This window comes from Penicillium concentricum (genome assembly GCF_028827145.1).
Source record: "Penicillium concentricum strain IBT 3081 chromosome Unknown utg000002l_segment0_segment0, whole genome shotgun sequence".
NCBI classification, from domain to species: Eukaryota; Fungi; Ascomycota; class Eurotiomycetes; order Eurotiales; family Aspergillaceae; genus Penicillium; species Penicillium concentricum.
Genome location: NW_026622755.1, coordinates 10,034,315 through 10,046,234, shown reverse-complemented (window position 1 = coordinate 10,046,234; position 11,920 = coordinate 10,034,315). Strand labels below are relative to the sequence as shown.

General features: G+C 46.6%; 3 protein-coding genes across 3 annotated transcripts; 2 read left to right on the top strand and 1 right to left on the bottom strand.

The window, feature by feature from the left end:
• Positions 1 to 131: 131 nt before the first annotated feature.
• On the bottom strand, positions 132 to 1,538 carry N7517_007545 (CCDC90 family protein; the record flags this gene model as incomplete). Its single annotated transcript, XM_056725275.1, has 2 exons — positions 132 to 316; positions 374 to 1,538. 2 exons carry the CDS (start codon positions 1,536 to 1,538, stop codon positions 132 to 134), a joined length of 1,350 nt encoding a protein of 449 aa, XP_056581525.1.
• A 405-nt stretch (positions 1,539 to 1,943) lies between these two features.
• On the top strand, positions 1,944 to 2,336 carry N7517_007544 (uncharacterized protein; the record flags this gene model as incomplete). Its single annotated transcript, XM_056725274.1, has 2 exons — positions 1,944 to 2,226; positions 2,272 to 2,336. 2 exons carry the CDS (start codon positions 1,944 to 1,946, stop codon positions 2,334 to 2,336), a joined length of 348 nt encoding a protein of 115 aa, XP_056581524.1.
• Positions 2,337 to 3,962: 1,626 nt separating this feature from the next.
• Positions 3,963 to 11,756, top strand: N7517_007543 (DNA helicase UvrD-like C-terminal; the record flags this gene model as incomplete). The annotated part of the gene is made up of 25 exons (XM_056725273.1): positions 3,963 to 5,031; positions 5,098 to 5,313; positions 5,370 to 5,398; positions 5,450 to 5,651; positions 5,719 to 5,951; positions 6,003 to 6,208; positions 6,264 to 6,721; positions 6,772 to 6,846; positions 6,898 to 7,107; positions 7,161 to 7,232; positions 7,283 to 7,584; positions 7,640 to 7,660; positions 7,711 to 7,854; positions 7,902 to 8,003; positions 8,059 to 8,275; positions 8,326 to 8,494; positions 8,553 to 9,090; positions 9,142 to 9,514; positions 9,569 to 9,651; positions 9,705 to 9,801; positions 9,853 to 10,080; positions 10,142 to 10,308; positions 10,363 to 10,470; positions 10,522 to 10,875; positions 10,941 to 11,756. Coding segments are annotated over 25 exons (6,489 nt in total), but the record flags the coding sequence as incomplete, so codon positions are not given.
• Positions 11,757 to 11,920: the final 164 nt, after the last annotated feature.

The following is an 11,920-nucleotide window of genomic DNA, read 5'->3' as shown; positions in this document are numbered from 1 at the left end:
GGATACATGAGACTCGAGACAAATGAAAGAAAGGAATATGTCGCGGATGGTTATAAGACATGGGGAGTGGAAAGTGTCGAGTAGATAAATGAAAGGAGGCGCGTCGGGCGTCTAGGACTATGTTCAAGATCTCAACCAAGAGATTCGCCAAGATGAGCTTCGGCAGAGGGAGTGTCTGTCTGGATGGCACCATCCTGGACCACTCGAGTTTCAGTAGCGATTTCTTTGGTGACGACAGGCTGCTCGGCTTTCTTGACTTTCTTGGGCTCAGGCTCCTTGCGTGTGGAAGCATACTTCAAGAAGACGATGATCATGACTTATAATTGAGTTAGCTACGCGAAAGACCCAGTCGGGGAACAATGGGGGCACTTACAAGCACAGATAGCAATCGTCAGGGCGGCACGTCTGGTCAAAATCCATCGGAGACCTTCGATCTCACTCTTTCCATCGCTGTTTAGCGATACGGTAATCTTGTAGTTTAATTCCTGAACCGAGGTATCGATGCTCCGCTGCTGTTCTCGTGTGGTCATCTTGTGATCATTGAACATGCCCTTGATGTCGTCTTTCATGCCTGAAAGTTCTTGGCTGAGACGCTGTGAGATTATATCGGTTTCATGCTGTAATTGTGTGCGCGATGAGCGCTGATGCTGTATTTCCGAGTTGCGAGCTGTCTGAAGCGAGGACTGAAGCTCAGAGCAGGCTGCTTTGAACAGGTATTCCTCATTCTCGACATCGGATTTGGAAGTGAGGCTTTCCCTGGCCAGGGAGAGGTTATTCTGTAGGATAGCCCGCACAGCCTTCATGATTGTAGTAGACTGCTCTTCGCTGTATCCCCCTTTGGACAGATCCTGGACCAACGAATACGTGTCGAAATGGTGCACATATGGTGCTGGGGACAAATGTGGCGGGCGACCGTCGGACGAGGAGGGCTCTCCAGTTGGGGATAGGTAGACGGACGGGGAGGGCATGTGGAGAACATCATCGAACGGAGTTTGACCTGTAAAAGAAGAAGTATCTGTGCTTTCTTCCGACGGGCCTTCGGAAGGAGGGGGTGAAGAAGCCGGAGCCTGTTCCTGCTCAGCACCATCCATGTCCGTTCCCTTCTCCTCATGCGGTTCCCGGTCAGTCGGGGGATTGTCTTTCTTTGTGTCGTCCTCAATTTGTTGATCTAGCGCCGGGGTCGCCGAAGAAGCTTCTTTGGCGACATCTGCGACATCTTGCTCGGCTTCCTGAGGTTGCGTTTCCGACTCTCCCTCCTGCTCCGAGGCATTTACAGCCTCATGTCCAGAAGATGGATCCTCTGGCACATCTTGGACCTGATCATGGGGACCCTTCTTCGGACGCAATGAAGGAGAAGTATTCGGTTCGACAGCTGGGCCGTAACGCCGCTGGTAGGAATCGCGCCGGTGTTGCTGGCTCGTATGGAAGCGTTGACTGGGCCGGTATGGGATTCGAATTGAGCGGTATGTTCTCGGTTCGCATGAGCGCACCGCGCGCATCAAATTCGGATACAGGAACGGGAGCCTCGGTGTCGTCATAATGGTAACCAATATATGAAGAAGCTAACTTCCTTTCCCGCGGGGAATCATCAACGTCACCCGTCTCCGGCAGTACATGATTAGTCAGCTTTGCACGTGCAGATGCCCGGGTGTGATTTCGAGAAAGTTTTGATTTATTTTCTGATTTTATTTTCATATGTAGATATTGGCAAGAGATCGAGGGGTTATTCCCTACAACTAGGCAATGTATAATCGGATCGAAGTCCTTGAGATGAGACGAACTTCATTATAAGGATCCGGACAATACACCTCAAGCTTCCCTAGCTGAGCTATCCGAGCTCGGGAAGATCTAATTGGTTGATTATCCTGGGCGAGTACAACATAGAAAGCATATCTAGACTTCCGGACTTTCTTTCTTTTCCCTTGAATCCACCAGACCTCGAAATGCCAGTAACGCGAAGTCAGTCTAAGAACCTGGCCAACCAGAGTTCGATCCCAGCACAGGCCAACACAGAGCATATCGAGATCTCCACCAGAAGCGTGGAACAAGAACAAGCAGCGAGAGGATCTTTCGTTGAATGGCTTGATCTTGACTATGGCACCGATTCAATATTGAAACACATCGACTGGAGGTCCATCCTCAGGGATGTTCGAAAAGTTGATGGCTGTCGCCAGATCATATCTGCATGTCCCATGGAAAATCCCCAGAGACTGTGGATTATAATACGTAAGAGACGGCGTAGATCCTCTCTCAGAAAAAAATAACAAACAGCCTACGGGTTAAAGACTGGCTTACTAGAACTCATCGAAACAAGTTTCATCAGTCAGATGCAATGACACAGACCATGAAAGAAGTCATCTTCCTCCCAGATTCCGATAACCCCAGCAATAACAGAAAAAGCCACAACAACAAAGCCCTTTTAATTTATCAACTTGACCTTACGGACGGAGAATTCAGTCTTGATTGCTTTTCGAAGCCCAGTCTTCCTAGCATGATCTATGAGATCCGGATGATCTGTTTTCCGATTGAAGAAGTCGTTGCTTTATTGGATTCAGGCCCTCCTTACCATTATCTGAAGTTGGTGAATTTCTACCTCCAACCGACGAATGAATCATCAGACCCTATGGCAGCTATTTTCAATCAAAACCATTAAGCGCATCAAGGTGCAAGATATTGACATAACCAGTTCAGAAACAAACACATGCTCTCTGCCAATATATGTAGATACAGTATGTGGCACAACAAAGTGTACAAATATATCACAGAAGTTCATCGTCATCGCCAATCTAGGGATCAGTTGTATATATACTTGGTAGTGTTTCTAGCCATTGGGGGCCTTCTAGCCGAAAGACCCTAGGAAAGACCTTGAAAAGACTGATAGAAAGATGATCACAAAGTGGTTTTTATAGTAGCACTAAACTTCCTCTACGGGATGTAGCGATTTAGATATTATAGGTGTTTTAGAGGGCATATCTCGAGTTCATAAAACTATTTAAAATGGAGAAATACTAATCTCATGCTTATGGGGGCTTGTACATAGGCTGGCGCGATGGACCCAAAACCTGCCGTAGTTGTCTTCTCCCTGCTATCTCCGACTACTTTTCTTAGGGGGACCTCGAGACTTCATTCTTCGAAGATGCACTCTTCTCTCGCACAGCAAATATTAGAGAAAAGAATAGTTTCCCGCTACCCTAAGGTAGTGACTTATCTGACTTTTTAGATGATCGTGAGTTCAAGACACCTATAGCCTCCTGATTAGGGCTAATGGAGAAGGTTTGTGGCTTTCCCTTTCTAGGCTTTCCGGAATTAATCTCACTGAAACTCTGCAAGTTGTGAAAAAAAATATATAGTATCTCTGTCTGAACCATGGGCAATGAGAAGATTACAAGTAATCATGTTCATATGTTATAAGACAGGGATATGAACAAGGTGAAATTTTGGTTCCAAGTCAAGAGATTCAGATATCATACTACCTAAAGGCTGGATGTTTGCAAATAAAACCCGTAGACTTCTAGAAGGGAATAGTTCGGTCTATGGGTCCATGGATGTTTGTGTTTGTTTGGCACAAAGAGAACTTTTAGGGAAAGAGCGACTGATATCTCCAAATTTGGAAGGTGCGCGTCTAATAATATGATCCCCTAACATCTTCTCTTCTCTTCTCTCTCTCTCTCTCTCTCTCTCTCTCTCTCTCTCCCCTTCATCGACTTGTTTACCTAGGTAGCTCTTCGATATCTTCGTCAACTCAAGTCATCAATTGACGAGACGGCGACAACCCCGTCTTGTCTTGACCCAGCTCTTCAAACCTTACAATTTCCTCTCCTGATCACCATAAATTCCAAAAAACTCCGAAAAAAAAAAACCAAACGTCCTTCGCTAGGCGCTAGACGCGTCTACCAATCCCCCTCTGTGTCGACCGACCTCTCAAACCATAAGCAACAAACATTGAGGTTGGTCATACCAAAATGGCGTCTGTACAGACACCATGGACCTCAATCCTGCTACAGGAGAAACCTGGACTTCACGAATACAATCATGCTCTGTCGAATGTCGAAAAATACTACACTCGCTTGCATCGAGCTATGCAGGATGGATCAATCCACGACCAACTGGTTCTCAACCCGGACCAGACACACTCACGCCTGCTGAGATCCTTCGAAATATTGCGAGGCAAACAGCTGCCAACCCCTGTTGCCGAGGAGATTTTCAAAACCATGGTCCTCCCATTTATTCACGACAACATATTCTCACCACCACAGATGATTCAACTCGTTGGATCCGCACTCCCTCTCATTACAAAACAAAACTCTCAATTTCTGCGAGAACTCACCAACACCCTCCTGTCGTCCCAAGGATTGTTTGACCACCTGGTAGCCAACGAAAAGTACACAGTGGTTCTGAAGGAATGGTTGCTGTCCAAAAGAAACCATCTCCCCCTTGCTCTCTCCAGGCAGGTTGGAGACAGGTTGACTGCCATGTGCAACGCCTGTTCCGCTGACCACGGAACGGAAGCTATCGTGGATAGTTGGGACATTGCCCAAAAGCTGATGGAATCGATCAAGTTGCTCATCGATTCATCTTACGAAGAAGAGTTAAAACGGACAAAAGTGGAGAATCTGCCTCCTCTCGAGTCAATGAAAGTGTTCAGTCGGGACGACAAAAAATTGACTCCAGCTCAACAAGGCCCCCAAAGGCAATTCAAGGTCTCGGATGAGATTCTGAAGCAGATGCACCACTTCCATATCCCACCACCATTGTCCGCTCGAGGCCTCACCCATGCAGCGGAGCATCTTCAAAATGAGATAATTCCATCACTCATGCGCTCTGCCCTGGAGAGCTTCCCATGCAGAATCTGTTTGGATAGGCTCACTACCGGGAGACTTACAGGCACTCTAGCCAGTTCAATAAACCTGCCTTCGGACCGAGCTACAACACCGGGCAATGCCCAAGACATTTTCGGAAAGAGAGTCGGTCTTTGGAAAGTTTTGCTCTCTGACGTCGCTTTCAAGAATGCCAAAAAGTTGGTCCGCGGAAGTAAGTCTGGCTAATCACCTGATTGCCTTCTGTCTATGCAATTTGGTCGTTTCTAATCGTATTTAGGTGACTTTGATGGCGTGGAACGAAAGCTCAGAGATTTAGCAAGCGGCGAGTGGAAAGGCAAAGATCTATCTCGCCGTGTGGGATCTAAACAGCAGAAGAAAAGAATGCAAGTTCCTATTTTGGAAGTGAGCGCTTCTGCGACTGTGTCAATCTTATGGCAGGTCGATATCGGGTTCTATGATGAGCTTCCATGGGTACAGCAGCAAATTGTCAAAGGTAAGTGTCTTCAAACTATCTCATCAAGACTTGCGGATCTATTCTAACTTTGGCAGTTTGGCAAATCGTGACATCGGAAGAGGAGGTGTGTTTCTAAATCAAACAGTATGAGACGTCTGCTAACTTGATTTTACAGCTGGAAACTGCCATTGAGCAAATACTTTTGATCCAGGAATCCTATACCCCGGAGCTTTCTCAGCTCTGTTTGGAACGTCCCGTTCAGCAATCCGATGGAACTTGGACGCCACAGCGGTTTGGAAATGTGAAAGAGACTGGGTCTTACCAGTTGAAATCCATTGCTTCCTCCAAGGTAACCCCAGCTCTGATTGAGATGTCAAGTATGAATTTATCCCCCTCGATTCCATCCCAAGCCATATGTGTTGTAAGCTAACCGTGAGCCTCAAGACAAATTTTACAATCTTACTGAGCCGTTCTTGAAGTCGATCGTTGATGAAAAGGACGAGGAGGAGTTTCCATTTGATCTTTCGCCCGAAGAATTAGAGATCGTGAAGCATTTCAGCACATCAACTTTGATCTTAGGACGAAGTGGTACAGGGAAAACCACATGTCTGTTGTTTAAGATGCTCGCCAAGCACAAAGCAAGGCAATCAGACTCGAATGAGCAGCAAGCTCGACAGGTATGTTTCTCTCTCTTCTCACGATGTTGGATGGGAAATTAACATGAATAGCTTCTCTTGACTCGCTCCTCTTATCTAGCTTCAAAACTTCAAACATATGCCAAAAGTCTGATAGACGCTCAGTCCAAGGCTCCATCGACCGAAGAGGATGTGGACTCAGATTTGAAACCGACTTCGTTCTTTGCCCTGAAGAATTGGCATTTTCCAGTTGTCTGCACTTATGATGAATTTCTTGGGCTTCTGGAGAACACGATCAGGTTTGAACATCTACACTGCCAAACTTTCAAATACGTCCCTGCTAACATGAAGTAGAATGGCTGATCGAAAGGACTTCCTAAAAGACATGAATCCCAACAAGACAAAGGCTCTGGGCCCACAGGGAGGAGACAAGCCACAAGTGATTGACTTCAGCATTTTCAAAACAGAATATTGGGGCTCTCTAAGTGGGTTAGCTCCACAATCCTGCTCTCCAGAGCTCCTCTTCGCGGAGATTATGGGCGTCATCAAAGGCTCTAGCATCACTGCAAAAAGCCTGAAGCCGTTATACCGTGCAGAATACGTCAAGAAGAACGCGAAAGCTTCTCCCGCCTTTACCTCTGAGGCAGAACGTGAGAAGGTCTTTGGAGCATTTGAGCGCTATGAAAAGCAAAAGAAACTTCGCAAGGATATTGACGAGTTGGATCGTGTCAGTGCCTTACTGAAGTCCCTGAGAGACAACAAAGTTCTAGCAGAGCAGATTCAGCGCTGCTTTGAGGAGATCTATGTTGATGGTGGGTCGTGTTTGCAATATTAGAGCGCAGAGTACTGACTACTTGTTTAGAAATTCAAGACCTGCGTTGTCTCGACATCGTACTACTTTTGGGCTGCCTCAGTGACGCTCGTGGGATTCACCTTGGTAAAGTCTCTAAATTTTGATCCACGAGCTTAATCAGCTAACAGAGCCTAGCTGGTGATACTGCCCAGTGCATATCAAAAGATTCGGTATTCCGATTCCCTGAGATTAAGGCTTTGTTCTACGAACATTACGAAGTAATTGCCAGTCAACTAACTCAGCCATCATTTGCCAAGCCTATCCAATTCTCTTTGGCTAAGAATTATCGCTCTCACCAGGGCATTCTAAGCTTTGCATCATGGGTGATGCAGTTACTCTGGCATGGTATGAAAAATTGAAAAGATGAGACTCGTGTTTATCTAACCATTTATGTATAGGGTTCCCGGAAACAATCGACAAATTGGATCCAGAGATTGGCCAGATTGGGGGACCGAAGCCAGTGATCTTTGGTATGTCGCATCGCTGCATTAGCATTCAATCACTAACATTTGTCACATAGCGGGTTTTGACTCCTCGATTCTTTCTGCCAAGATGATAGGCCTAGTCAAGCTCAACGACAAGGTCGCCGATTTTGGCGCAGAGCAAGTCATCCTTGTCCGGGATGATGCATCAAAGGACAAACTGCAAACCCAAATTGGCGAGATTGCCCTTGTTTTGACAATCCTAGAAAGCAAGGGTATGGAGTTTGATGATGTCTTGGTGTATGACTTCTTCGGCAGTAGTGGGCTTGGCAGTAGCTACCGGTGCCTTTACATGCTTGTTCAAGCAGCAAGAGCGCACTTCGATTCCCAGAAACATGCGGTGAGTATTTCATGAAATAACCAGCCTGTTATAATTGCTAACATGTTCCAACTAGGCCTTATGCTCCGAACTCAAGGTATATCCATTCCTTTGCTAATGCTTTTTCTTGCTAACAATAATAATCAGTCACTGTATGTTGCTGTTACTCGAGCTAGGAAGCAACTTTGGTTTATGGAAACCCAAGAGAAAAGCGTTGATCCCATCATTCAAACCCTCTCGCAGAGCAACAGCCTCGAACTTGCTGAAGTTGTGAAGCAGAAAGACCCTAACGTAAGTCACCTTCTAATCCAAATGGCTCGCATACTAACTTCTCGCAGGTTGCAGCAAAGATCATGGTTCTGCGGGCCGGCGGCTCGGTAGACCCAGAGAGGTGGCTCAAGAGAGCAGCACATCTTCTCCATCGGAAGAGCTTTGCCGAGGTGATATACTGCTTACCAACCGGGGGAGAGCTTCGTGCTAATAAATCTTTAACAGGCATTGTTCTGCTATAAGAAGGCCAATGATCCTCGAGGAATGACACACTCGCAGGCGTGTTTGCATGAGCAAGAAGGAAGATCTCACCGAGCAGCTGGAAATACTGAAGAATTCACAGCTTGCTATGAGAAAGCCATCGTTCTTTTCCTTGAGATAGGTCTTATTACCGAAGCAGCGACGTGTTATGAGGGACTTGCGCAGTTCGATAAAGTCGCAGGTTTGTTTTTCAATCGCGTCGAGTTTGAGGAATACTGACCTCTCTTCTAGAAATTTGGAAAGATCGCGAGCAATACCAGAAGGCAGCATCTTTCTATGAGAAAGGCAAGCTCTTCACCGAAGCTTCTGAGTGTTATCATTTTTGTGGTCAATACGAGGCGGCAATCGAGGTCTTGCGTCGCGGAGACCAGTTCGATGAACTTGTTACCTATGCCAACAGGTTTTTATTTCTTATTTTTTCTTTTCTATATTCATTACACAATATTGACTATGTACAGGAACCACGAGTACCTCAGCGATCCCGTCTTACTTCGTTACTCAAGACTCTGCAATATCTTGCTAAAGCAGGGACGTGTCTCTGCCAGTCTGCGGGCGATAACCATCAACATGCTTGGATCAGATGTGTCCAAGATTGCCTTTTTCAAAGAGTTCGAAATGTGGGACCAGCTACGTGCCCTATATTCGTCGAAGTCCAGGTGGTTCGAGTATTACGACCTATCAGTGGCTGTTGGTGACATACCTGCGGCGATCAGCACACTGCTCATTCATAAATTGATACCAGTGGTCGACAAGCCAATTGTTGAAAAGCTGTTCAATTATTCTATGGTCGAAGTCTTGTATGCGCACAGAGACATAATTCCGGGGAACCGTGAGCGAGATGGGCTGCTGAAATCAGTCAAATCAACTTACCTCGAAAAAATTGGGGCTCAATGGAAAACGCTCTTGCTGTTGATCGAAGAATTTGAGGATATGGATTCACCCGCTTCAGTCAAAAACCTGGAGAAAGGTCTTCTGAAGGATATCTTCTGTCTTTTTGTATGTTTCAATATTGCCACCACTTGTGAGTAGACAGCTAATTATTTTCAGGTGATCGCTTTTCAGCCGTCAGTGTTCACCAAGCAGAAGGTCGAACACCTTCCAATGGATATTGTCATCCGAGTTGGAAAGCTGCTACAAGACTTCTATTCTCGGAACCGCTACTCCCTTACTTGCCTGGCAATGACTTGTGGCATTTTTACCAACCCAAAACAAGAGAACCAGACGATCTTGCTTCACTGGTCTCCACTGAGGACTCACACAGCAACAGCTCCTGATGAATCTTTCTTCGAGAACTTGCTTGACATAGCGAAAGACTTCATTCAAGAGAAGTTTGCCGCAGCACTTACTCAGTTCCATGAAAATGCATACAGTCTCATGAAGACGGAGTTTCCAGCGACATGTTTCCAACAGCTTTACAAAGGTACGCAATATCCACTGATGTCCACGTTTTGAGATGGCTAATAATTTGAACCAGGATTTTGTTCGAAGCTTAAAGCTAATGAATGCTTCTGGGGCCATGAGAAGCCTACTGCCGAATTCGCTATTGCGAAGTTGAATGTGAGTTAAAGACCGAGTAGAAATATGAGATCAACTAACATTTATCCCCGCAGTGCCTTCTCACCGTTGCTGAGGTTTTCGCGCGGCTCACGCCTATCTACTATCAAAGAGTTATGGGCGATGCTTTCAGCAAACCATTTCTAGGTCGTAGTAAGTGGTCGGTCCAATCTCGTCATACGTTCCAGATCTAACATACTGTAGGGAGAACTTGGATGCAACATGTCCAAGAGGAGCTGGTCATTGTCACTTCGCTGGAGCAGTCCTCTACTGCAATTGCAATCATACGTGCCAACCTGCAAAGCAATCCAGAGTTTGCTGCAACCGCATACTGCCTCGAAGAGTTGCTCTTCTATCGCATGGACAAAGAATGGGGCTCGATGAGCAGTCTGAGCTCTTCGTTAGAGAAGGTGCAAGAAGCTCAAGTCCTCGGTATTATGAACTCCTTTCCCTGAAATATTAAACGCTGGCTCTAATAATCAATCATTTGCAGGCCCTCACCCAGCCACGCGTTTCCAGCGAGCACTAGTTCTGAACATGGATCGCAGCATGCCACCACGCCCTAGGAGATCCGGTCATCCGCTCGCGCTGCCTTGCACAACGTTGAATGCTGCTGAGAGAATTCGGTCAGCGGTGGGAAGACGCCACGGTCAAGACTTTGTGAGACATTATTCAATCTACATGAAATATCAAACTGTGCTAACCTTTTCATAGCACAACGGCGTCAATGCCTTTCTCCAATGTCTCGAGAAGACACCCAAATCCTCCCTTGGGTCCCTCCATGCTGTTCTGTCTGTGCTCGAGTTTGCAGCTACATACATTGTATGTTTCCAAATCTCAGCGATGATATAACGAGTTACTGATCTTGTGCAGCTTTGTATCGCCAATCCAGGAAGGGGTATCGTAGTTCCGTGGTCCTGGGCCTTGCAGCATCTTTCGACAATAATGCAATCTCCCGCTAAAGACTATACGTTCAAGGACAGAGAGATCCGAGTGCACACAACCGACTTGATGAACATTGTCGTCAGCTTCTGCAACCTCATGGAACAGGTCGAACACGCCCTTACCAACGGCACTCTCAGATTTCAGGGAATGGGACGCAGTGGCTTTCCAATTCCTATTATCAAACGGCGCTGCACTGAGCTTCTGACGACCGTGAATCTCAACCTGAACCATTGGCCAAAGCAGCCGATTGGCTTTAAGGAGATGGAGAAAGTGGTCAATAGGGTATGTGTCTTTGCTTATGGCAAAGTTTCATAGAACAAGACTTACTGATCATATAAAAAAACTAGACCCTTCGATCCCTTATTCCACCGGGAATGGCACTGGAACTTTCCAACAGTGATAGATTCCGGCAAAGTTGCATCCGCGAGTATGCAGCCTACAACCTCAAAGACGAGCTGTGCGTCATTGCGCTTGATGACAGAAAGTCCGCTCCTCTCTTCCTGCGGTCTTTCACACAAGGCAACGCGAAATTCGCCCAGCTAAGTGATATCTTGCGGGTGTCGCGCATTGCCGAGGACCCCCTATCCATGGGTCTGGGGGAGGACTGGCAAGTTGACGAATACACTGGCTACGAGCTCGACATGATCACGAATCTTCAGCGACGCTGGCGAAAGGTGATGAAAATTCTCGCAAACAACCGCCGCAGGGCACAAACCCGCGAGGGCAAACTTATCCAGCACTTCCATGAAATGTTCGCGATACGAATGAGCGTTCTGCCCGCGGCCGCTTGGTCAACTCTGGACAAAATACATATGCGCAAGGTGGTCTTTACCGATTGTATGAAGATCACCATGTCTCTTGATGGTGTTTTGGCCAGCTTCCGACAGCTGAAGGACCGGTGGAGGCAGCAATTCGACAGTAATTGGTCCACCACAAAGCTAGAGGAGCTCTCTGTCATTCGCGGACGGATTCTCCCGATCGACGGGCAGCTTGAGTACATTATTGAGCACTGGTCTCCCAAGGGCATTGAGGAGGGTATGATGACCATTCAGGCCGAGAACCTCGGTATCTCAGCCCGCGAGGCCCAGCGCGCCCTCTGGGCTGTTCAGCGCGAGATTGAAATCATTCAATCCCAGGTTGACATTATTGCGAAGAGTGCTGCCTGGTAAGGGGATTTTCCCTTCCATTGATCAGCCGAGGCTCGACAACAAAAATCTACAAAAACATTTGAAAATAAGAAATGTCAGCAAAAAAATGTTAACCGGGGATGATCTCTGTGGAACAAGGGAAATTTCTTAATATCTGGCTTCGGATCATTTTATGGTTA